At 42.0% G+C, this 22,671-nt stretch overlaps 1 protein-coding gene across 1 annotated transcript in view; it reads right to left on the bottom strand.

Moving 5' to 3' along the window:
• Window positions 1-908: 908 nt before the first annotated feature.
• Window positions 909-22,671, bottom strand: part of abcc9 (ATP-binding cassette, sub-family C (CFTR/MRP), member 9) — a 53,309-nt gene continuing 31,546 nt past the window's right edge. The window contains 17 exon segments of the mRNA XM_073837758.1: window positions 909-979; window positions 1,222-1,298; window positions 3,470-3,602; window positions 4,444-4,564; window positions 4,669-4,770; window positions 5,557-5,659; window positions 6,624-6,716; window positions 11,854-12,011; window positions 12,217-12,286; window positions 12,371-12,522; window positions 12,602-12,879; window positions 12,954-13,053; window positions 14,649-14,774; window positions 14,918-15,055; window positions 15,687-15,767; window positions 15,934-16,018; window positions 18,199-18,300. Coding sequence (XP_073693859.1) covers window positions 909-979; window positions 1,222-1,298; window positions 3,470-3,602; window positions 4,444-4,564; window positions 4,669-4,770; window positions 5,557-5,659; window positions 6,624-6,716; window positions 11,854-12,011; window positions 12,217-12,286; window positions 12,371-12,522; window positions 12,602-12,879; window positions 12,954-13,053; window positions 14,649-14,774; window positions 14,918-15,055; window positions 15,687-15,767; window positions 15,934-16,018; window positions 18,199-18,300 — 1,990 coding nt within the window.

The raw sequence follows: 22,671 nt of genomic DNA, 5'->3' as shown, positions 1-22,671 counted from the left end.
ATTTTTTTAGAAATACATTTTATTATTTATTTTTATCTTCTATTATTATTTATTATTTTAAATTTTGTTTGAAATAATTTTAGTTTTTTTTGTCAACAATACCCCTGGTTGTTATATTATTTATAATATATTAATAATAATAAATATTTTATTTATTTTTATAGTATTTATTTACTATTTTTAAATAGTTTTAGTTAACAATAACATCTCTGGTTTCTATTTTATATTTAGATTTATATTTAAAATTTGTGAGAAGAAATGGTGATCAGTTACAGCTCAAAAAACATGCACTTTCCATCATATGAATATAAATTTTAATATTACATCCATGTGTCATGCGTCAGCTACCCAGATATTTAAAATATCAAACTATGTAAGATACACCTATATTTAGCTCCTCACAAAATCACAATAACATGTCCCTGAAGGATTGTTTTTTTTATTAGTTTTGGGCGTTCAAGTCAGTTTACAGTAACTTGACTTTAATACATAGTGATCTGTAGTGCATATCAGGAGCCCAAACAGAGCTCTTAAGATTTTCATTTTCGCTTTATATGGACACATTCAAGAGTCTGTGCACTTCAGATTTAAAACATCTCTTACAACAGTGCTCATGTGCACAAAACAGCATGAACTGTTTGATTTGGCTAAACATTTGACTAAGAGAGTTTGTTAAAGCTGCACAATAGATAATAATAACTGATGTATTTTGTTTGTCGTAATAAAAACAATATTTTAACTCTTATTTATAGCAATGCTTTAACTTTTCCCCATCATTTTTTGCAAATGCATTAGTGAACATTGTCCAAAATAATACACTTTCTATTTGATATCTCACAACAAATGGAGCTGCGATTCTGTTTTAAATCAACCAAACTAAGAAATTCTGTCAATAATGACAGGAAGACTCAATAGATCTCTATGGCTAATGTCGAAATATGACTTAATGGCTGCCTGTCAAAGTGACAGTAACCATAAGCTAAAAGAACAAACAACACAGTCAAGAAATAAATGTTTCTAGGGTAAGCAGCTGAGGACATTAAAAATAGCTTTATCAGAAACCATGGCTTTTCTTTCATATTTTCCGAACTCTTTTTTTCTTCTTTAGGGATCCACAGAGGTCAGCGTCTCCCCAGCGGCGAGCTTGACATACATCTGAGCGCTGCAATGCTCAGTGAACCATGATTTTTCATTAAATGGAGATGTCCTGAGAAGACCTACCTTCGAATACATCCACCATATTGAAGAAGGCCAGAGACAGTGAAGACTTTCCACTGCCCGTTCTGCCACAGATGCCCCCACCTGGGACAGAATGAACAGCACGTAAGCACTTGACACAGCCATGACGTTTTCAGATTGCTTTTGTGTAAACACGCTCAGGGCTGATGTTCTTCTAAATTACACAAACTGGTGCGGACAGTTACAGTTCCCATGTCACAATAAAGAAGCCATCTGTGCTGTCATACTCGTATATTGTGAGCCAAGGCGCCTCTTAAAAACAAGTTAGACTAATAAAGATAAAAGCTGATGACGGAATTGCAAATTGCGTAGATTTTGCTACACTGTGTGGTTGAAATTCAGGCAGAGATTAACTGTGTGTTCGCAGTGCTGTGAGAAAATAAACGGCACAGTGATAAAACCACAACCGAGTGTTATGTGCTACAAGGGATACTCATTGTCAGCTTTGGTTGGAGGTTGTCACATCTAGGACTTTTTAATTATACTTTTGAGGGGCACCACAAATGTTGTAGCTTGAGAGTAATAATATTGTTTATTTATTAAAGTGTTATTTTAATATTATTAATATACTATAATAGTATTTATAGATAATTTTAAATAGCTGTTATATAATTTTTTTTTCTTTATGTCTTATTTAAATTTGTATAATTTTTTACAACATTTTAGTTTTAGCTGGGATGCCTAATTGATTACTCACAATTAATCACATTTTATAGTAATTTTATAATGTGTCTTTATAATTTTGATTAGATTTGTTTTTTTATAATTCTATTTAGCTTAAATGTTGTACATTTTTATTTCAGTTTTAGTTTTAGCTAGGATGCCAAATCGATTAGTCACAATTAATCGCAGTTTTAGTAATTAAGCTTTTTTATTAGATTAGTTTCTTTTATAATTCTATTTAGCTTCAAATTTTAATTTTAGTTTTAGTTTTAGCTTGGATGTCAAATCGATTAATCGCAGTTAATCGCAGTTTTAGCAATTTTATAATGTGCTTTTATCATGTTTATTTGATTTCTTTTTTTATAATTAAATTTAGCTCCAATATAAATAAATAAATACATTTAAAATTTAGATTAATTTTATAATGTGTCTTTATCATTTTTATTGGATTATTTTTTTATAATTCTATTTAGCTTACATTTTCTACATTTTTATTTCAGATTTAGTTTTAGCTGGGATGTCAAATATTAATCACGATTAATCGCAATTTTAGTCATTTTCTGTGGTTTTATCATTTTTATTAGATTAGTTTTTTTTATAATTCTGTTTAGCCTTAATGTTTTATTTTATGTTTTAGTTTTAGCTGGGATGTCAAATTGATTAATCACAATTATTCAAAATTAATCAGTTTTAGTCATTTTTATAATGTGCTTTTATCAGTTTTATTAGATTTGTTTTTTAGAATTCTATTTAGCTTCAGTTTTTGTTTTAGCTGGGTCGATTAATCACGATTAATCACAGTTTTAGTAATTTTATAATGTGGTTTTATAATTTTTATTAGATTTGTTTTAATTTTATAATTAAATTTAGCTTCAATTAAAAAAAATCTTTCAGTTTTGGTTTTAAGCTGGAATGTCAAACTGATTAATTGCATTTAATCAGTTTGAGTAATTTTATCATGTGCTTTTATCGGTTTTATTAGATTTGTTTTTGAGAATTTTATTTAGCTTCAGCTTTTTTTAAATTTCAGTTTTAGTTTTAGCTGGGTTGTCAAATCCATTAATCACAATTAATCAGTTTTAATAATTTTATAATGTACTTTTTATCAGTTTTATTAGATTTGTTTTTTAGAATTCTATTTAGCTTCAGTTTTTTTTTTTATTTATTTCAGCTTTAGTTTTAGCTAGGATGTCAAATCAATTAATCGCGATTAATTGCAGTTTTACAAATTTCATAATGTGCTTTTATCATTTTTATTAAATTCGGTTTTTTATAATTCTGTTTAGCTTTAATTTTTTACATTTTTATTTCAGTTTTAGTTTTAGCTGGAATGTCAAATCTATTAAACACAAATAATCTTAACTAATCACAGTCTTAGTAATTTTATAATGTGCTTTTAGCATTTTTATTAGATTAGTTTCTTTTATAATTTAGTTTTAATTTTTTAAATATTTTATTTAAATTTTAGCTGGGATGTCAAATCGATTGATCGTATCCAAAAGAAAGGTTTGTGTTTACATAATGCATATGCGCGTCCTGTGTATATATGCAGAAGTAAATCATTCACACCTTTTGCCCAGGGTTGATATGTGCATTGACGTGTTTGAGGACGGGTTTGAGCATGGTGTCATAACGGACACACAGATCGTGGATCTTTATTTCTCCATGCTGCGGCCAGTCTTCTGGTACCTGTGAGACATCTGAAATCAAAGTGAATAAAATTTAGATTATCATTATTGAGCCCAATATAGTCATGCTATAACTGTTACGAGACAAAATATAGCAGAACTAACATATCCAACTGGCCTCAACATCATGAAGGCCATCATAAATAGATTTTCTAGGCCACCGATTGTGTCTAGAGGCATAATTTCATGTGAGTGCACATCATTAATTTCTTTAGGCACAAATCCCTGTCAAGTGGAAAAAACTTAAGGCACCTTTAACCTTCAGAGCATGTTTATGGATAATAATTTAGTTTACAGAATGGTAACATCTACAGTACGTTATTTTCCGCCAAGCCGGTGGATTAAGTGCCGCCACACATGACTTTATCTGAGGAGAGTACAAAGTAGACATAACACTGATACATCAATGGCAACAAAAACCCAGAACACTGCAAGTGAGCACTTTAACAAGCTGCAATTAGCACAGCTATATATGGTGTCCAAATGTCAAAGTTTAGTCTCATACCTACTGCGATCCACGCCAGTTTTCCATTATGTCACTAAGAACAAGCAATTGTTCCAGTCTAACAGTGGCGCTAACGGGCTATTGCTAAAACTTCTCCCTTTTCTCGTGTAATTTCTGCTTCGTCTCTAGAGACTTGTGTTTAGATGTGCTAAACATCCTTTTATAATGCTCTCAGTAGTTTGTGTCAGGTCGCTCTGACTCCTGAAAATGCACATGTAGCAGCGCTTTGCAAGCCAGAAATACAGAAATATGTTTTTTTTTTATCTTGTAGGTCTCCAAACTCTGGATAATGATTAAAATATTTTTTATTAACAACAATACTTATAGTATCGGGAAAAGATTTATTACCCATGGATCCTTCGTAGTTCTCAGATTCTGTGCTTAGGAAGCTGTCGACCTTCTTTACTGCAGCCATCTGGACCTCCAAGTCTGCCAGATTCCTCACCACCCAGTTCAGGTAGTTTGTCACCTTAACACAAAGTGTGTTGAGGACTTTTAAGTGCTTTTAAGTGCTTTTAAATCACAGATGACCACTAGAAATTTAATAGAGCTGTGTTTAAACGGATAACTCACAGTGAGGGCATATGTTAGACCAAGTCCAACCAGACTAGACTCAGGTGAGGTCCAGATCGCTGCCACTGCTGCAGTGAGGACAATCACAGCACCCAGATAATCCTGAGAGAAGAATACAAATGCTATTATAGGGATTATATAGGGATTTTAAGATACCAAAGTTTCGTTAATTGATAATAATACCATTATTAAAGGGATAGTTCACTCAAAAATGAAAATTCTGTCAGTAATTATTCACCCTCAAGTTGTTCCAAACACGTAAGACCGTTGTTCATCTTCGGAAGACAAATTAAGAAATTTTTGATCAAATTTGAGAGCTTTCTGAGAGTGGTTTAACCTTAATTTTATGAAGCTACGAGAATACTTTTTGTAAAATCCATGTGTGGTACTATTGTGGTGGAGACTGCCATGGAAGAGAAGAAATTGTTGAATAAAGTCATTATTTTTGTCTTGTTTGTGCACAAAAATTATTCTCATAGTTTCATGACATTAAGGTTGAACCACTGATGTAACATGAACTTTTTTTAACAATGTCCTTACTACCTTTCTGGGCCTTGAATGTGGTAGTTGCATTGCTGTCTATGTAGAGTCAATAAGCTTTCAGATTTCATCAAAAATATCTTAATTTGTGTTCTGAAGATGAACTTGCATTAAACAGTATAAAAGTTTGCACTACAAACCAGCGTGCTCATAATTAATATAATACATTAAAATAATATTGTAAAACACAATAATATGCAATATCAAGCAGCAAAATGAGCTGTTTTGTTCAGCTAAAAATAGCTGGAATGAGACCGGAAGCCAGAACCATAAAATTTACAAATGGCCGTGCCGACTCTTACGAGAAGAAAAAGGTGGATACCTCAGTAAAAACTCAACTTTACTTACTGTTCTGACTTCCAGCCACCGGTTGGCAGTAGAGAGAAACAGGTAGGCCGTGTTGTTGGTGTCAGTTAGCTCCAACATCCGCTGCTTAAAGCGTGCCTCGTGCCTGGAAACAGAGATCTTTTACTTTTTTGTCAAAACCATTTAGTACGTGATACAGAACCATGATCGACTAGAGCTAACACAGCTGTAAAGGATGAGAGCGTTAATTTCATTTATGTAAACACTCTGGAGACTTAATAACGAAGATGAAAGCTTAATCTTTTATTGTTTATTGTTGGATTAGGATGTCAAGGATGCATGAATAAGCACACTGTGTTTAGAAGAAATGTGTCACGAATTGAGTCGTCCTGTCATCATAAACTCTTGCACTACACATCATGGACTTCATTCCCCACTAGCCACTGCACTAATCACTGCATTCACCTGCTCCTTGTTTCTCACTGCACTGATTACCGCTCACACCTGCACATAATTTCTAGGACTGCATTTAAGCCACTCTCACACTCAGCTTCTTCGCGAAGTCTTGTATTGCCCAGGCTGCATTTCTGAGAAACAAAACAAACACACAGGGGCAGGCAGAAATCATAGTCAAAACACAGGCAGAAAGGTCGGGGCTGGCAGCGAGAATCAAACACGGGAGGGAGTCCAGGAATCAAACACGGGAAGAAACGCTCAGAAATGCAGCCGGGGCAATACAAGACTTCGCGAAGAAGCTGAGTGTGAGAGTGGCTTAAATGCAGTCCTAGAAATGAGGTGCAGGTGTGAGTGGTAATCAGTGCAGTGAGAAACAAGGAGCAGGTGAATGCAGTGATTAGTGCAGTGGCTAGTGGGGAATGAAGTCCATGATGTGTAGTGCAAGAGTTTATGATGACAGGACGACTCAATTCGTGACAAAATGACCTCGGCTGATATTGAACACAATTGGTTTTGCATCATAAAGACGCAATTATTTCTGTTCTTACTCATATGCAACTACTCAGTTCTGTATCCAGTCTGAGAGAGAGAAAGAAAAAGAGTGGTTTATTCACACAGCCACGTGCTTTTTAGAAAACTTTCAATTCACTGACCTGAAGGCTCGAATGGTGGTGAGGCCCTCTGCCGTCTCAGAGAAATGACAGAGAAGAGGGAGCTGAGTGGAGTCATCAAGATCTTGCAGATCTCTGAAGGAGAAAAAGACCGCAAGAGACAGAGAGAATGAGTCAATAGAATATAGTTTGGTTCTGAAAGTAAAATGTCATTTAAAATATAGCTGCAAGCAGTGATTACCGGGGTTCAAGCACTTAAGGCATTTTAGCAAATGAGGAAAAAAAACATTGTGTTCAAATGGCTGTAACCACCTAAATCAATGATTTTAAAAAGCATTTTTGGCAAATCCAGGTAATTTACCATAGACATATTATGTTTTTTAACATTTATGACTGTTATAACGTCAGCTGTGGTCCAGTCTCTTTAAAACTTTGCATGCTCACCACGTTTTCGTTAAGTTTTGTTCCTGTTATAGCTTACCAAAGGGTAATTTTCAACACCTTTTTGCTAATTATTGACCTAGAGAATCCAGAGAATTGCACTGCAGTGTTTTTTTTCCCAGATTGAGTGAAAAAATAGGATTAGTTTGCAAAAGGATTTTTTTTAATTTAAATTGTTTGATTGACAGCAATGGTTCTAGAGGCAAAGTTGTTTGGAATAAGGTTTATCGCATGATATCAATACATTGGGTGCACATGTGTGAAAAACTGCGCAATAATGTGATTTTGCCCCCCAGTGGCTGATCTCTTTCAAATTTCTCACAGACCTTATCGCACCACTAGTTGGCCAAGCTTCACGACTTTTTTCATGTGATCTCAGATTCAACACTTACATACATGTTGTGAGTTTGGCAAAGATATCTCATTCAGTTTAAAAGATATAGCCGTTTTACTAAATGCACTAGGACTAGTTTCCCTTCAGTCGTTTCACTATGACGTTACATATGGGAACTCGCCTGAGAGACCAATCATCTCTGAGCCTTATTCAAAAGGCCAATGAACATTGGCGAGTGGTATTTGCATGCCAAGCCACTCCCCCGTACATACGGGTATATAAGATGGCGGCACGCAACCACTCATTCAGATTTTCGCTTCGGAGCCTTTCCTGCTCGAGCCTCTTGTTGATCATTGTGTGCTCCTGCAATCTTTTCACTCTCTCCCCGCCGGTGTGCTGCTGATCGAAAAGAGCAAAGCTTCTAAAAGAGTGTTTTGGCAGCCGCCAGCGGGATCCTGCGGGCAGCCGTTTTCACGGCCATTAAAGCCTCCTGCTCTCCAGCGAGCGAGGCCAATTGAGTGCACAGTGGTGCTGCGGTTCCCTCCCTGGGCAGACTGGGACTAAAAGAGTGATTTCTCACGGCTGTGCAAAGACGTTCTTTTCAGAATGGCTTTCCGGCCGTGCGCTTCTGAATGTGGCAGTTTCCTTACCTCTCTGGATGGACATGAATGCTGCCTCACATGTCTGGGCCGTGAGCATGCTGAGGCGGCGTTCACGGATGGTTCGTGCGTTCATTGCGAACGCATGACCATGCTCACGCTGAAGTCCCGCCGCTCGTTTGCGAGGCGGCTCCCCTCATTGTTCCGCGGCAGGTCGTTAAGCCGCCAATGCTTTTCGGCCGCCGTGGCGAGACACGAGGGGGAAAACATCCAAGTCACTGTGCAGAACATGCCGCCGGCTGCCAAAGCCCTGCCCCCCCCCCCCTTGAACGCCATGGCAACCCTTCAAGTTTATCAAGCCCAGGCGCTAAGAGATCTGCACGGTACGTCTCGGCTATGCAACTTAGTTCGGCGAAGGACGCGATCCAGCCTGCCCCTCCAGCCGAGATGAAGTTAGGGTCCTACAGTCCCTACTTCATCGTGCCCAAAAAGAGTGGTGGGTTAATACCCATCCTAGACATTTGAGCTCTGATACGGTCCCTTCTCAGGCTGCCGTCCAAGATGCTCACGACGAGGTCCATAAGAATATGCTTCCGTCTCCAGGGTTGGGTTGCAGCCATCAACCTGAAGGGCACCTACTTTCACGTCTCGAATTTCCCCCGGCACAGACCCCTTCTGCAGATTGTTACCGGGGGGCGATCGTCTCAGTACAGGGTGCTTCCATTTGGCCTGTCCCTCTCTCCCCGCATCCTCATCAAGGTCACGGGAGTTGCCCTATCCCCTCTTCGGTAGACAGGCATTCGCATTTCCAACCGTCTCGACGACTGACCCCTTGTAGCTCACTCGCGAGTTCCGTTGGGCGAACAAAGGGACCTGGTGCTTTGGCACCTCTGCCATCTGGTCCTTCAGGTCAACCGAGGGAAGAGCAAACTCTCCTTAGTGCAGAGGATCTCTTTTCTCAGTTTGGAGCTGGACTCGGTCAACATGACAGCCCGCCTTACCAAGTGCGCACAGTCAGTGCTGTAGTGTCTGGGATTACTCAGGCACAGCACAGCGCTCCCTCTCAAAATATAGAGGCTCCTGGGGCATATGACAGCTCTGGCCGCAATCTTGCCGCTGAGCTTGCTTCATATGAGACCGCTTCAGCACGATCGAGTCCCGAGATGGGCATGGCACCGTGGCACACTCCAGACTGGCGTTTTCCCGCAGTGTTGCCGCCTAGTCAGCCCGTGGCCCCCCACGGGTTGAGGCGCCATGTGCAACTGGCAAGCAGGACTTTCACTGCAGTGGCATATCAATTGCCTCGAGTTGTTTCCCGTGCTTCTGGCCCCTCGTTGCTTCTGATCGACGTTACGCCAGAAGCACCTCCCTGTTTGCACTGCAACCGCGTGCTACAGGCCACAACTCGCCCACCATCTGCTCCTATGGAGTCGAACGTGGCAGACATCGCTACGTGCCATTCACATAAAACCAGGGGAACTCAACCGTGCAGCCGATCAACACTCATGGCAGTCCACCCACCCTGGAGAATGGCGACTCCACCCCGTGACAGATCAGCTGAATTGGAGCGACTTCGGCAAGGCCCAGCTACATTTGCTCGCCCTTCCCGAATCCTCCCATTGCCAGTTGTTTTTTCTCAACAAAGTTGCACTGGCACACAGCTGGTCTCCGGGGCTCAAGTACGCCTTTTCCCCAGTGAGCCTCCTTGCACACACCCTGTGCAAGACGAGGGAGGACGAGGAGCAAGTCCTGTTGGTTGCGCCACTGCGGCCCACCCTGGACTTGCTTCCCAGAATTCATTCCCCTCGCGGCAGCCTCTCCCTCGAATATCCCCTTTACGAAAGACCTTCTTTCTCAGGGGATGGGCACAATCTGGCACCTACGCTCCGTCCTGTAGAGCCTGTGTCACTGGCTCCTGGACGAGATGCGTCAGTCCTCTCCGGCTTCCCCAGGCCGTGATAGAAACTATCACTCAGTCCCGAGCTCCCTCTACTAGGCAGGCTTACGCACTGAGGTGTGGTCTGTTCGTTGACTGGTGCTCCTCTCGAGGAGAGGACCCACAGAGATACACGATTGCAGTAGTGCTTTCCTTTCTGCAAGAGAAGTTGGAGTGCAGGCTGTCCCCTTCGACTCTCAAAGTGTACGTTGCTGCCATAGCAGCTTATCACGATGCAGTAGATGGAACATCCCTTGTTAAGTACCAACTCATCGTGAGGTTCCTGAGAGGTGCGAAGAGGATTAATCCTCCCAGACCGCACCTCGTACCCTCTTGGGATCTCTCCGTCGCCCTTCAAGGCCTGCGGGAAACCCCATTCGAGCCACTCGCGTCAGTTGAGCTAAAATTCCTGTCGCTTAAGACGGCGCTCCTGATTGCGCTGGCCTCCATCAAGAGGGTAGGGGACCTACAAGCCTTCTCTGTCAACGAAACGTGCCTAGAGTTCGGGCCCGGCGATTCTCACGTCATCTTGTGTCCAGTCCGTGCTTTGCGTATATACGCAGGCCGCACTCGGCACTTCAGACGCACCGAGCAGCTCTTTATCTGCTTCGGAGGTCAGCAGAAAGGGAATGCTGTCTCCAAACAGAGGTTGGCCCATTGGGTGGTAGAAGCCATCTCCCTGTCTTACTTATACCAGGGAGAGCCATGCCCCTTAGGTGTTCGTGCCCACTCCACTCGGAGTGTTGCCTCATCCTATGCGTTGGTTCATGTCGCCTCACTAGCAGATATCTGTAGAGCTGCCGGCTGGGCGACACCTAATACCTTCGCTAGGTTCTACAACCTCCGGGTAGAGGCCGTATCCTCCCGTGTCTTAACATAAAGACTTCAGGTGAGCGGGAGGACGATTGGTGTCGGCTTGCTGCGCCACTCCATCGAGGATCCGTGCGCTATTTCCTATTTCCCATATTTGCGCTATTTTCTCGTATATCCCTAAAAGTTTTATGGATATATTGAATTTACTTTCATTTCCACATGAAAAGATCTCATGTGCTCCGCCCCCCCCAACCCATGCTTCAGTACAACTGGCATCCCTGTGGGGCCCCCTCTATTGGCCCTCAGGGCGTTGGGAAGGTTATGTTAACATTTCCATCTGCTGACACGTCCGCCTGTCAGCACGCGGGTTTGTGCGTAACGCGACGTCACGGTCGTGGCCTGTTCCATAGGGTCTGTTCCCATATGTAACGTCGTAGTGAAACGACTGAAGGGGAACGTCTAGGTTACGTAGGTAACCATCGTTCCCTGAAGGAGGGAACGGAGACGTTACATCCCCTGCCACGACCCTGGCTTGGCATGCAAATACCACTCGCCAATGTTCATTGGCCTTTTGAATAAGGCTCAGAGATGATTGGTCTCTCAGGCGAGTTCCCATATGTAACGTCTCCGTTCCCTCCTTCAGGGAACGATGGTTACCTACATAACCTAGACGTTTTCAAAAGTAGGTTTTTTGACAAAATCCAAAATACCTGAAAATTTTGCCGGCTCACGATCAAATCTGAGGTGTGTGTTTTGTCCAACGTGAGCCAAGGATTCCAACGACATAAGACCATAAGAATAAACTCACAATTCTTACTTTTTTCTCGGAATTGTGAGATATAAACTTGCAATTCTGACTATCGCAATTGTGAATTATAAAGTCACAATTGCAAGATTTAATGTCAGGATTACTGATTATAAACTTGCAATTCTGACTTTTAATTTGGAGTTTAATAATTGAAGTTTTTCAGAAGTCAGAAATGTGACATGTTTACTTTTATATATTTATATATCAAAAAAACATGAACTTAAATTAGTTAAGTTATTTTGACATGTATAAATTAAGCTGGACTTACTTAATTCACTTAAGTTAATCCTATACAATGTGTTTAACCAAATAGTGCATTCATCCTTCAGTGAACTACTCACTTGGAAGCAACCCGGAAGTATTTCTGAATGAAGTAGAAGGCCACAGCAAGGGGCACCAGTGCAATGAGAAAGGCAGGGGTGACGAAAGCAATGACCCCAATCGCTGAGAGACATAGTAGAGTGGAGCGAGTGAGAGACTCCAATGTTGGGGGAATGTGCTGTGGAGAGAGAACGAAAAAGACGCACATTAGCACACATACGCCACATTCTTCATCTCACTAAGATGATAATGTTGAGTACCGCAGCACTGCAGTCACATGCTTGTGTGGAAACCCAAGGCTGCTCATCTCAGTGGCTTAAAATGAAAGAGACGTACTTGACACTTGAATCAAAAAGATCTCTGTCTGTCTGTCTTTCTCTCACCTGATCGATGATGTTGGTGTCCGCTGAGAAACGGTTTAGGATTTGTCCAAGTGGAGTGACATCAAAGAATCTAATAATGGTACAAAACATATTTGTATATCACAATATCACCTTGTCTTCTCCTGGACTCAAATAACTCTAAGGTGTTAAGTACCTGATGGGAGCATGAATGATCTTGTTGAGGAGGTTGTGATGGAGGTTTGTAGCTGCAGCCACTCCTAGAAACTCCACAGTTAAGGAAGTAATGAGGCAAAGCACTATCGCAGCTCCACACAGAATAATAAACACTGGCACGTAGGAACGATGCTGTAAAACACCCAAAGAATCCCACTTCAGTATAACTACAACATACAACATAAAAGAGGAAACAGCAGTGATGTGTCACCTCAGCGATCTGTGTGTCATCATTCCGTGTGTAATTGGTCGCATTGACAAACGTATCAGCGAGACTTTGGTTATGCGGGTTTGAGGACGTCCAATATGCTAGCCAATAGTCGATGGCCACCATAACCGAGTGCTTGGCCAGCTTAGACGACACCATCAGGAAGACCATCAGAAAGCCACCTGAGGAAAGGTAACGGCAGCACATCTTCCATGGGATCTTAGAACGACGGCTGGTGGTGGTGGACATGTTGTCGTCGTCATCCTCCTCCACCTCCTCCTCTATGGAATAGAAAAAAGATGTTTTTACAAGCAAAAAAGGGAAATGTTGTGCTGAAATGCTGATGAACAATTACCTTCATCCTCATCGTCAACCTGGTTCTTTGCTTCTCTGGAATAGAATGCTCTCCTCAAAGTCTTCCTCTCCAGAGTGGTCTGACTCTCCATTTCAGTCTCCTAAAACAGAGTCAGAAATGTTTTTTCGAATCTTTCTTAAAAACTGGTGTCTGTTCAGTATTAATTTTTAGTTTTAAAGAGGACATATAATGAAAATCTGACTTTTTCAGTGTTCAAGTGCTATGAACCAGTCCCTGGTGCACCTACCAACTTAGAAAACGTGCTAAAAGACAACTTTGTTTTTAGTAAGCCTTTCTCTGCAAGCATGTGAAAAAATGAGCCACTTCAGATTTCGCTCTCTGCGTGACGTACAAAGGGGATCTTATTATAATATTACCGTGTCTTAATCTGCACATTTCCACTCATGGCACCACCATTTTGTTTTAACACCATGGCGAAAGTTCTTGCAAAGCATGCTAACTGTTCTGTCATTGGTTGCACAGACAAGCACAGAATAGAGTCCCAACTTTAGAGGAGACTAGAAAGCAATGGATTTATTAATTTATTTACTGTATATTACACTGCTGCCACACAGATCTAATATAAACGTGTGATTTCTTTCCCAGCTGTTTACATTCACAGACATAACTGTTTTTGTAACTAATGTGCGTTTTTAACATAAACTTGTCTGTATTTGACAGTTTAAGCGCAGTAAGACATTAAAGAGAAATTAGTTTATCACTCACAAAACCAAACAGATGTCTTTTGGTAAAGTATCTGAGGTATGAACTGTAAAGGCACAGCCCTATTTAAATTTGCATTTAAAGAGGCATGCACAAAAAAAGTATGTTTCTGCTTTCACTCAAAACAGGCATTTTCAAAATTATATAATAAATGATCTGTGAGGTATTTTGAGCTGAAACTTCACAGACACATTGTGGGAACACCAGAGACTTATGATACATCGTCAAATAGGGGCATATAATAGGTAACCTTTAAGTCTGAAATACACTACATGACTTTCAATGATAGTCAAAGGTAGTTGCCTAAAGTCATAGCCAATCCACAGATTTTGGGCAGTCGGAGTTAACAGATTTGATAAAAAAAAATTCATTTCTCTGCAACTATTCACAAAGCTGTCCAGTGTATGATGCCTAGTGTTTTAAAAACTGTATAGATGAAGGACATTTTCAAGCTCCTAGTCTTGTTTGTTCACCAGGGTCTTCCAAGGTAGTTCTTGCAATTCTGAACTTTTCTCTCAAAATAGCAAGATATACTCACAATTCCGACTTTTTCTCTCAGAATTACGAGATAAACTTGCAAATCTGCCTTTTCTCACAGAATTGCGAGATATAAACATCCAATTCTGTCTTTTTCTCTCAGTATTGCGTGATACAAACTCGCAATTGTGAGTTATAAATAAGAATTGCGTGATATAAACTCGCTATTCAGAATTTTTTCTCAGAATTGCGAGATATAAACTCGCAATTCCAACTTTTGCTCTCAGAATTATGAGATATAAACTTGCAATTCTGACTTTCAAAGATAGTCAAAGATAGTTGCCGAAAGTCTTAGCAAAACCACAGATTTTGGCCGTTGGAGTTAACAGATTTCAGAAAAAATTGCATGACATGCATTTCTCTGCAACTATTCACAAAGTTGGCATGTGTAGGATGTGAACTGCATAGATGAGCTGGGCTATAAAGTAGAAGGACCTTTTCAAGCTCCTGGTCTTGTCTGTTCATCAGGGTCTTCCAGTGCTCATAGAGTTCCACATCATGAGTCTGGATGTCCTTCAAGGTCCCTTCTCTCAGCACTGAGCCGTCCTTCATGGCTATTATCTACCACACAGAAAGTAAGACCTCTAAAATCATTTGTTTTTGATTATTTTCAAGCAGTATATATTTAATTGATTAAAACATCCTCTTTTTCAAAGTATCATGAAGAACCAGCCTCAAATTGTCAAAGAAACCCTGGTAGTTACCCAGTCAGCATGGATGAGGTACTGGAGTTTATGAGTGACCAAGACCACTGTCCGTTTGTCATCCTGAAGGAACTTCAGTATCCCCTCCTGCATCAGATGATCACTGAGGTGGATGTCCAAAGCAGAGAATGGGTCATCCTGTAGGTAAGCAAACCCAAACTTAGGAGACTCTACATAAAAGAACCATTTTTTCTTAATGTGAAGAACATCTAAAGAATAATCTTTTTAAGTGCTACTTAATAACTTGTGTCATTGAACGTGTCAGTTGTGTTGCTGTCTATGCAGGGTCAGAAAGCTCTCGGATTTCATTAAAATATCTTAATTTGTGTTCTGAAGATGGACTTACGGGTTTGGAATGACATGAAGGTGAGTAATGACAGAATTTTCATTTTTGTGTGAACTATCAGTTTGAATCACTTTTCGACTGACCCGAAAAGACACTAAATCAACCCTCTTGACTTTCTAGGATGTCAGACATAACGTCACTCCAAGGAATGGTAATTGGAATGAGGTGAATTCATGATCCTGTCCAGAAGGGTGTGTAGTTATGTACACTAATCCAATAACATCACTGTGTTTTCTGCTATTGCTGCCACAACGTACCCTGTGCTATCATGTGTCAGATAAGAAATCTCTTCTGGGAAGACTTCTAAAATGAAATTAAAGCTGTGGTCATTCGTAACATCTCAAACGTGTGGTATATCACTTGTAGAGGGTGGAGATAAGACACTATCATGAAGTTATTTGTATTGGAAAAGTCAGTTCCTACCAGGAAAACAATGTTGGTGTTCTGATATAGAGCTCTGGCCACACAGATTCGTTGTCGCTGACCACCACTGAGATTAATACCCTGCAGGATTACAACACGCGAACACCAATTAAACACTTTTGATTCTGGTGACATAACGTAAAAGTCATGGTAGTTTCAATAACAGCTCTTTATTTGATTAGTATCACAGCAGCTGAGGTCAGAGAGCTGGTCTCAAGCCCAGACATAGTGCGCGTTCCTGTCTTACCCGTTCTCCGATTTCAGTCTGGTCTCCGAAAGGAAGGAGGTCGATATCTGGTTGAAGCGAGCAGGCATCAATCACTGCCTTGTATCTGTAATCAGATTCAGAGTTTAAAAATATAAGAATGTTTCTTCAAAAAGCAAAGACTAGGAATCTTGAACATGAGTTCTCTAGGGATTGAAAATGAACAATGTCATGACCCGGAGTTTCCAGAGAGAGTTTTATTATAATTGAGATCTATGCTTGAGCGCTGTAAAAAATTCAACCCACTGAACTTGGAAATGTCAGTGTAAGTGCTGACTGATTTAAAATCAAAGTGTTGTTAAAGCTATAATGCGCAATGACGATTTCACTGAACTTTTTAGAACCTTTTTTAGAAGTGAGCATTCTGGGGAAGCCCGTTTCCACCACTGAATAAAGGTAATTGCGACTTTTTTTTTTTTATCTTACAATTCAGTCAATCAATTACAATTCTTTTTTTTTTCGGGATTACAAGTTTACATCTCGCAATTCTGACTTTTCTCAGAATTGTGATATAAACTTGTAATTTTGAGTTATAAAGTTAGAATTGCGTGATATAAACTTTCTCTCAAAATTGCGTGATATAAACTCACAATTGCAAGTTATAAAGTTAGAATTGCGTGATATAAACTTTCTCTCAAAATTGCATGATATAAACTCACAATTGCAAGTTATAAAGTTAGAATTGCGTGATATAAACTTTCTCTCAAAATTGCGTGATATAAACTCACAATTGCAAGTTATAAAGTCAGAATTGCGGGATATAAACTTATCACTCTGACACCCTGGCAACAAACGCACGGCACCTGCACGTCCTCATCACGGGCTGATCGGTCACAGCTGCAGCCCATCATCAAGCGGCTTGAAGGCAGCGACAGCCCGACTGAGCACGCCTGGACACCCACCTTCACGAGCACGAGGACTTCACAGGAGCACCAGCCACGAAGACAGCACTCACCTTATTTTTCCCTTCACTTTTAAAAAGTATTTAAATAAATCCACCCTCCGGGGCTATTTCACCGAGCTACCTTGTTGTGTGATTTCTCCCCCGTGACAATTCTGTCACAATTCTGATAAATAAATTTCTAATTGGGAGTGTAAACTCCCATTGTATTTGCAAGAAAAAAAGACAGAATTGTAAGTATATATTTCACAATTCTGACTTTATTTCTCACAATTGTAAGTTTATATCACAAACGTCTGAAAAAAAAAAAAGTAAAAATTGAGTAAAAATCAAAAATAGGAATTGATTTTTATCCATTTTATCCAAAACGTTAAGGAAATCTTAGAAATAAAGTCGCAATTCTGAGAAGGAAATTTTGAATTGCGAGATAAAAACTTGCATTTGCGAGAAAAATAAGTATTGTGAATTTATATCTTGCAATTCTGACTTTATTTCTCACTTTTGTGAGTTTAGAGCACACAATTCTGAAATGTTTTTAAATATTATTCAGTGGCAGAAACAGGCTTCCATAGCATTCTGTAGCATAATGCTAAAAATTTAACATTAAAAATTTAAAACACTGCAGAAAGATTACGGGAATGCAAGCAACGTTGTGTCATGCACGACCTAAAATGCTCTATTGAGGCAAAAAAAAAAAAAAAACTATTATCTCATATGGGCTAAGTGACTATATCAAAATTATTCAAAAAAATAACTTGAAATTATGTCAATATTTAAAGAGAAAATGTGCTCTGATAAATTGTTCACATTGTAGGAACTTGCTTTAAGAAATTCATGTTCACAAATTCACAAATCAAGTAAAAAAAAATAAATCAATAAATAAAAAGTTGTTCTAATATAGTGGCATTTTCTACAGTGAAGCTCTGAAGCACTAGGTTTCTATAAGCACTAGGTTTCTGAGTAAAAAGAGGAATTTGATGAGTGAGAAAATTAAGAATAGAAATTGATTTTTATCCATTTTATCTGAAACAGCTATGTGACATTAGAGAATGGTCGCAGAAAGTTTAAAGAAATGTTAGAGAAACGTTGTGTGAAAACCTAAAAACTAATATCCCACAAAGCCTAAATAATGTAATTTCAACTAAAATTTAACTTTTTAGGGTCAATATTTTTGCACCAGTGAATCACTCACAATAAGACCAAGAATATGCATTAAAGAATTAAGTAAATAGGGTCTATATTGAATTTATGTTAAAAATAGAGTTGACAGATGACAGAAATGACAAATAATTGTGACCAAATAAATAGATGTTCTACAGTCATATTTGAGATCTTTATAACCTCACCTCTGTTTATTGAAAGGAATTCCAAACGTGATGTTTTCCTCTACAGTGGCGTTCAGCAGCCATGACTTCTGCGCTGCGTAGGCCACAGAGTACCTGTTTTTACTAAGCCATGACATAGAAACAGAAAAAAGGAAACGGTTAATAAACTAGAAATGTAGAAAAACACACTCAGCTTGCCACCACAGCAAACACTAATGGTTCTGATATGAAATGAAGGGAAAGAAAACCTTGTTAATGATTAGATTAAATCTACTGATTAAAGAAATGCAGGGACCCCTTCACTGTGAGAGCTGATGTGTGTATTTTCTTTCATATTCAGAGAAAAATGTGACTCTTTTACTCAACGTTGGCCAGGTTTTGGCTAAACACATGGCACTAGTTGCAAAAACGTCTAGGTTACGAAGGTAACCCTCGTTCCCTAAAGGAGGGAACGGAGCCGTTACATATGTGACCCTGGACCACAAAACCAGTCATAAGGTTAAATTTGACAAAACTGAGATTTATACATCACATGAAAGCTCAATAAATAAGCTTTCTATTGATGTATGGTTTGTTAGGATAGGACAATATTTGGCTGAGATACATCTATTTGAAATCAGAAATCTGAGGATGCAAAAAAATCAAAAAGACTGAGAAAATCACCTTTAAAGTTGTCCAAATTAGGTTCTTAACAATGCATATTACAAATCAAAAATTACATTTTGATATGTTTACAGTTGGAATTTTACAAAAAATCTTCATGGAACATGAACTTTACTTAATTTCTTAATGATTTTTGGCATAAAAGAAAAATCAAAAATTTTGACCCATACAATGTATTTTTGGCTATTGCTACAAATATACCCCAGCGACTTAAGACTGGTTTTGTGGTCCAGGGTCACATATCGGAACTCGCTTGAGAGTCCAATCATCTGTGAGCCTTATTCAAAAGGCCAATGAAAATTGGCGAGTGGCATTTGCATGCCAAGCCACGCCCCGTACATACGGGTATATAAGATGGCGGCATGCAGCCAGTCATTCAGGTTTTTGCTGAGGAGCCGGATCGAGTCGGCGTCAGCGCGACGCCAGGGTCGTGGCAGGGGATGTAACGTCTCCGTTCCCTCCTTCAGGGAATGAGGGTTACCTTCATAACCTAGACGTTCCCCTTCAGACTTTTCATTACGACGTTACATATGGGAACAGACCCTATGGAACAGGCCACGACCCTGACGCCGCGTTACGCACAACCCCACGTGCTGACAGGCGGACATGTCAGCAGATGGAAATTGTAACGTAACCTTCTCAACGCCCTGAGGACCAATAGAGGGGGCCCTACAGGGATGCTAGTTGTACTGAAGCAGGGGTTGGGGGGGCGGAGCACATGAATTCTTTACATGTGGAAAATGAGAATAATTCAATATATCCATAAAGCTTCTTAGGGATACACGAGGGAAACAGCGGTCTTCTCCTCTGGAAATATTGAAAAATATAGCCACAACCTGTGGGGCGAAGGAGACCCAGGCAGGATCACAGTCAGGGACTACTCCACATCTAGGCCAGACTGCGGGGCATGGAGGACCCAGGGTTTGCCAGAGGGAACATTCTGGGAAAATGGCGCACTGATGCACGTGGAAATGGCGCAGCAAGCCGACACCAGTCGTCCTCCCGCTCACCTGAAGTCTTTATGTTAAGACACGGGAGGATACGGCCTCTACGCGGAGGTTGTAAAACCTAGCGAAGGTATTAGGTGTCGCCCAGCCCGCAGCTCTACAGATATCTGCTAGTGAGGCGCCATGAGCCAACACATAGGATGAGGCAACACTCCTAGTGAAATGGGCATGAACACCTAAGGGGCATGGCTCTCTCTGGTATAGATAAGACAGGGAGATGGCTTCTACCACCCAATGGGCCAACCTCTGTTTGGAGACCGCATTCCCTTTCTGCTGACCTCCGAAGCAGACAAAGAGCTGCTCAGTGCGTCTGAAGTGCCGAGTACGGTCTACGTATATACGCAGAGCACGAACAGGGCACAGCAGCGCAGAAGCTGGGTCTGCCTCCTCCGGGGGCAGAGCTTGCAGGTTCACCACCTGATCGCAGAAGGGCGTGGTGGGAACCTTGGGCACATAACTCATAACTTAGGATGACGTGAGAATCTCCGGGCCCGAACTCAAGGCACGTTTCGTTGACAGAGAAGGCTTGTAGGTCCCCTACCCTCTTAATGGAGGCCAGTGCAGTCAGGAGCGCTGTCTTAAGTGACAGGAATTTCAGCTCAGCTGACGCAAGTGGCTCGAATGGGGCTTCCAGTAGGCCGCGGAGGGCGACGGAGAGATCTCAAGAGGGTATGAGGTGCGGTCTGGGAGGATTAATCCTTCTCGCACCTCGCAGAAACCTCACGATGAGTTGGTGCTTACCCAGGGATGTTCCATCCACTGCATCGTGATATGCTGCAATAGTAGCAACGTACACTTTGAGAGTCCACGGCCTGGGGAAAGCCGGCGAGGTCTGACGCGTCCCGTCCAGGAGCCAGACATGCAGGTTCCACAGGTCGGGGCGCGGGTGCCAAATTGTGCCCATCCCCTGAGAAAGAAGGTCTTTCCTCAAGGGGATCTTCCAGGGAGGGGCTGCCGTGAGGGAAATAAGTTCTGGGAACCAGGTCGTGGTCGGCCAGTGTGGCGCAACCAACAAGACCTTCTCCTCGTCCTCCCTGATCTTGCACAGGGTCTGTGCAAGGATGCTCACTGGGGGAAAGGCGTACTTGAGCCCCGGAGGCCAGCTGTGTGCCAGCGCGTCTCTGCCGAGGGAAGCCTTGGTCAGGGAGTAAAAGAGCTGGCAGTGAGAGGATTCGGGGGAGGCGAACAGATCTATCTGAGCCTGGCCGAAATGACTCCAAATCAGCTGGACTGTCTCGGGGTGGAGTCGCCATTCTCCAGGGTGGGTGGACTGCCGTGAGAGCTGATCCGCTGCACGGTTGAGTTCCCCTGGTATGTGAATGGCACATAGCGGTTTCAGCCACGTTTGACTCCAAAGGAGCAGACGGCCGGCGAGTTGTGACATGCGAGGAGAGCGAAGACCGCCTTGGCGATTGATATACGCCACAGTCGCAGTGCTGTCGGTACGAACAAGCACGTGTTTCTGACGCAACGTCGATCGGAAGCAACGAAGTGCCAGAAGCACAGCCAACAACTCGAGGCAATTGATGTGCCACTGCAGTCGAGGTCCTGTCCAAGAGCCCGATGCTGCTTGCCCATTGCATACAGCACCCCAACCCATGGTAGAGGCATCCGTGTAAACCACAACATGCCTGGACACCTGTCCCAAGGGCACTCCGGCCCGAAGGAAGGCAGGGTCTGACCACGGGCTGAATAAGCGGCGACACTGCGGGGAAATGCCAATCCGGAGTGTGCCACGGTGCCATGCCCGTCTCGGGACTCTGTCATGTAACAAGCGCGCCGCGGGAGCCCTCCTCAGGAACCAGTCATCCAGCCTAGAAGGATCCCCCTGGCGGCCCGGAGGAGCATAGCTGAGAGTTCGGCATCAACCTCAGACGGAGCAGCGACCACGGCGGGGCGCTGGCCCGCCGAGATGTCAGCCTCACCCTCAGACTCTCCCTCTGATGCTGCGACAGACATCTCTTCCTCCAAAGGAGACGCTCAGCCCGGCTGGCGGGGAAGCGTACTGCTCTGGCAGCTCAACGGGGCCACGCTGAAGTGCAGAAGGTCGCAGGGCTTTGGGGGCCGGCGGCACGTTCTGCACGGTGACTCGTAAGTCCCCCTCGTGTCTCACCACGGCGGCCGAAAAGCATTGGCGGCTTAACGACGTTCAGTGGGACAACGAGGGGAGCCGCCTTGCGAAAGAACGGCGATTTTTCAGCGTGACCATGGTCATGCGTTCGCAGTGAACGCACAAACCATCCGTGAACGCTGCTTCAGCATGTTCTCGGCCCAAACATGTGAGGCAGTGTTCAGTTCCGTCTTGGGAGGTGAGGAAACTGCTACATCCAGCAGCGCACGGCCGGAAAACCATTCTGAAAAGAAAGTTTTACACAGCCGTGAGAAATTGCTCTTTTAGTCCCGGTCTGCCCAGGGAGGAAACCGCGGCACACTGTGCACTCAGTGGGGCTTGCTCGCTGGAGAGCAGGAGGCTTTAAATGGCTGTGAAAACGGCCGAAACACTCTTTTAGATGTTTGTTCTTTTCGATCGGCAGCACGCCAGCGGGGAGAGAGCAAACTCTTTTTAGAGGCTCGAGCAGGATGGCTCCGAAGCCAAAATCTGAATGACTGGCTGCATGCCGCCATCTTATATACCCATATGTACGGGGCGTGGCTTGGCATGCAAATGCCACTCGCCAATTTTCATTGGCCTTTTGAATAAGGCTCAGAGATGATTGGACTCTCAAGCGAGTTCCCATATGTAACATCGTAGTGAAACGACTGAAGGGGAACTAGTTTGCACTTCCAGATGGCAATGGCACAAAGTTTTAATGGCTACAAAACC

Source organism: Garra rufa, chromosome 4, assembly GCF_049309525.1.
Source record: "Garra rufa chromosome 4, GarRuf1.0, whole genome shotgun sequence".
Lineage (NCBI taxonomy): Eukaryota > Metazoa > Chordata > Actinopteri > Cypriniformes > Cyprinidae > Garra > Garra rufa.
This window is presented reverse-complemented; position numbering and strand designations above follow the sequence as displayed.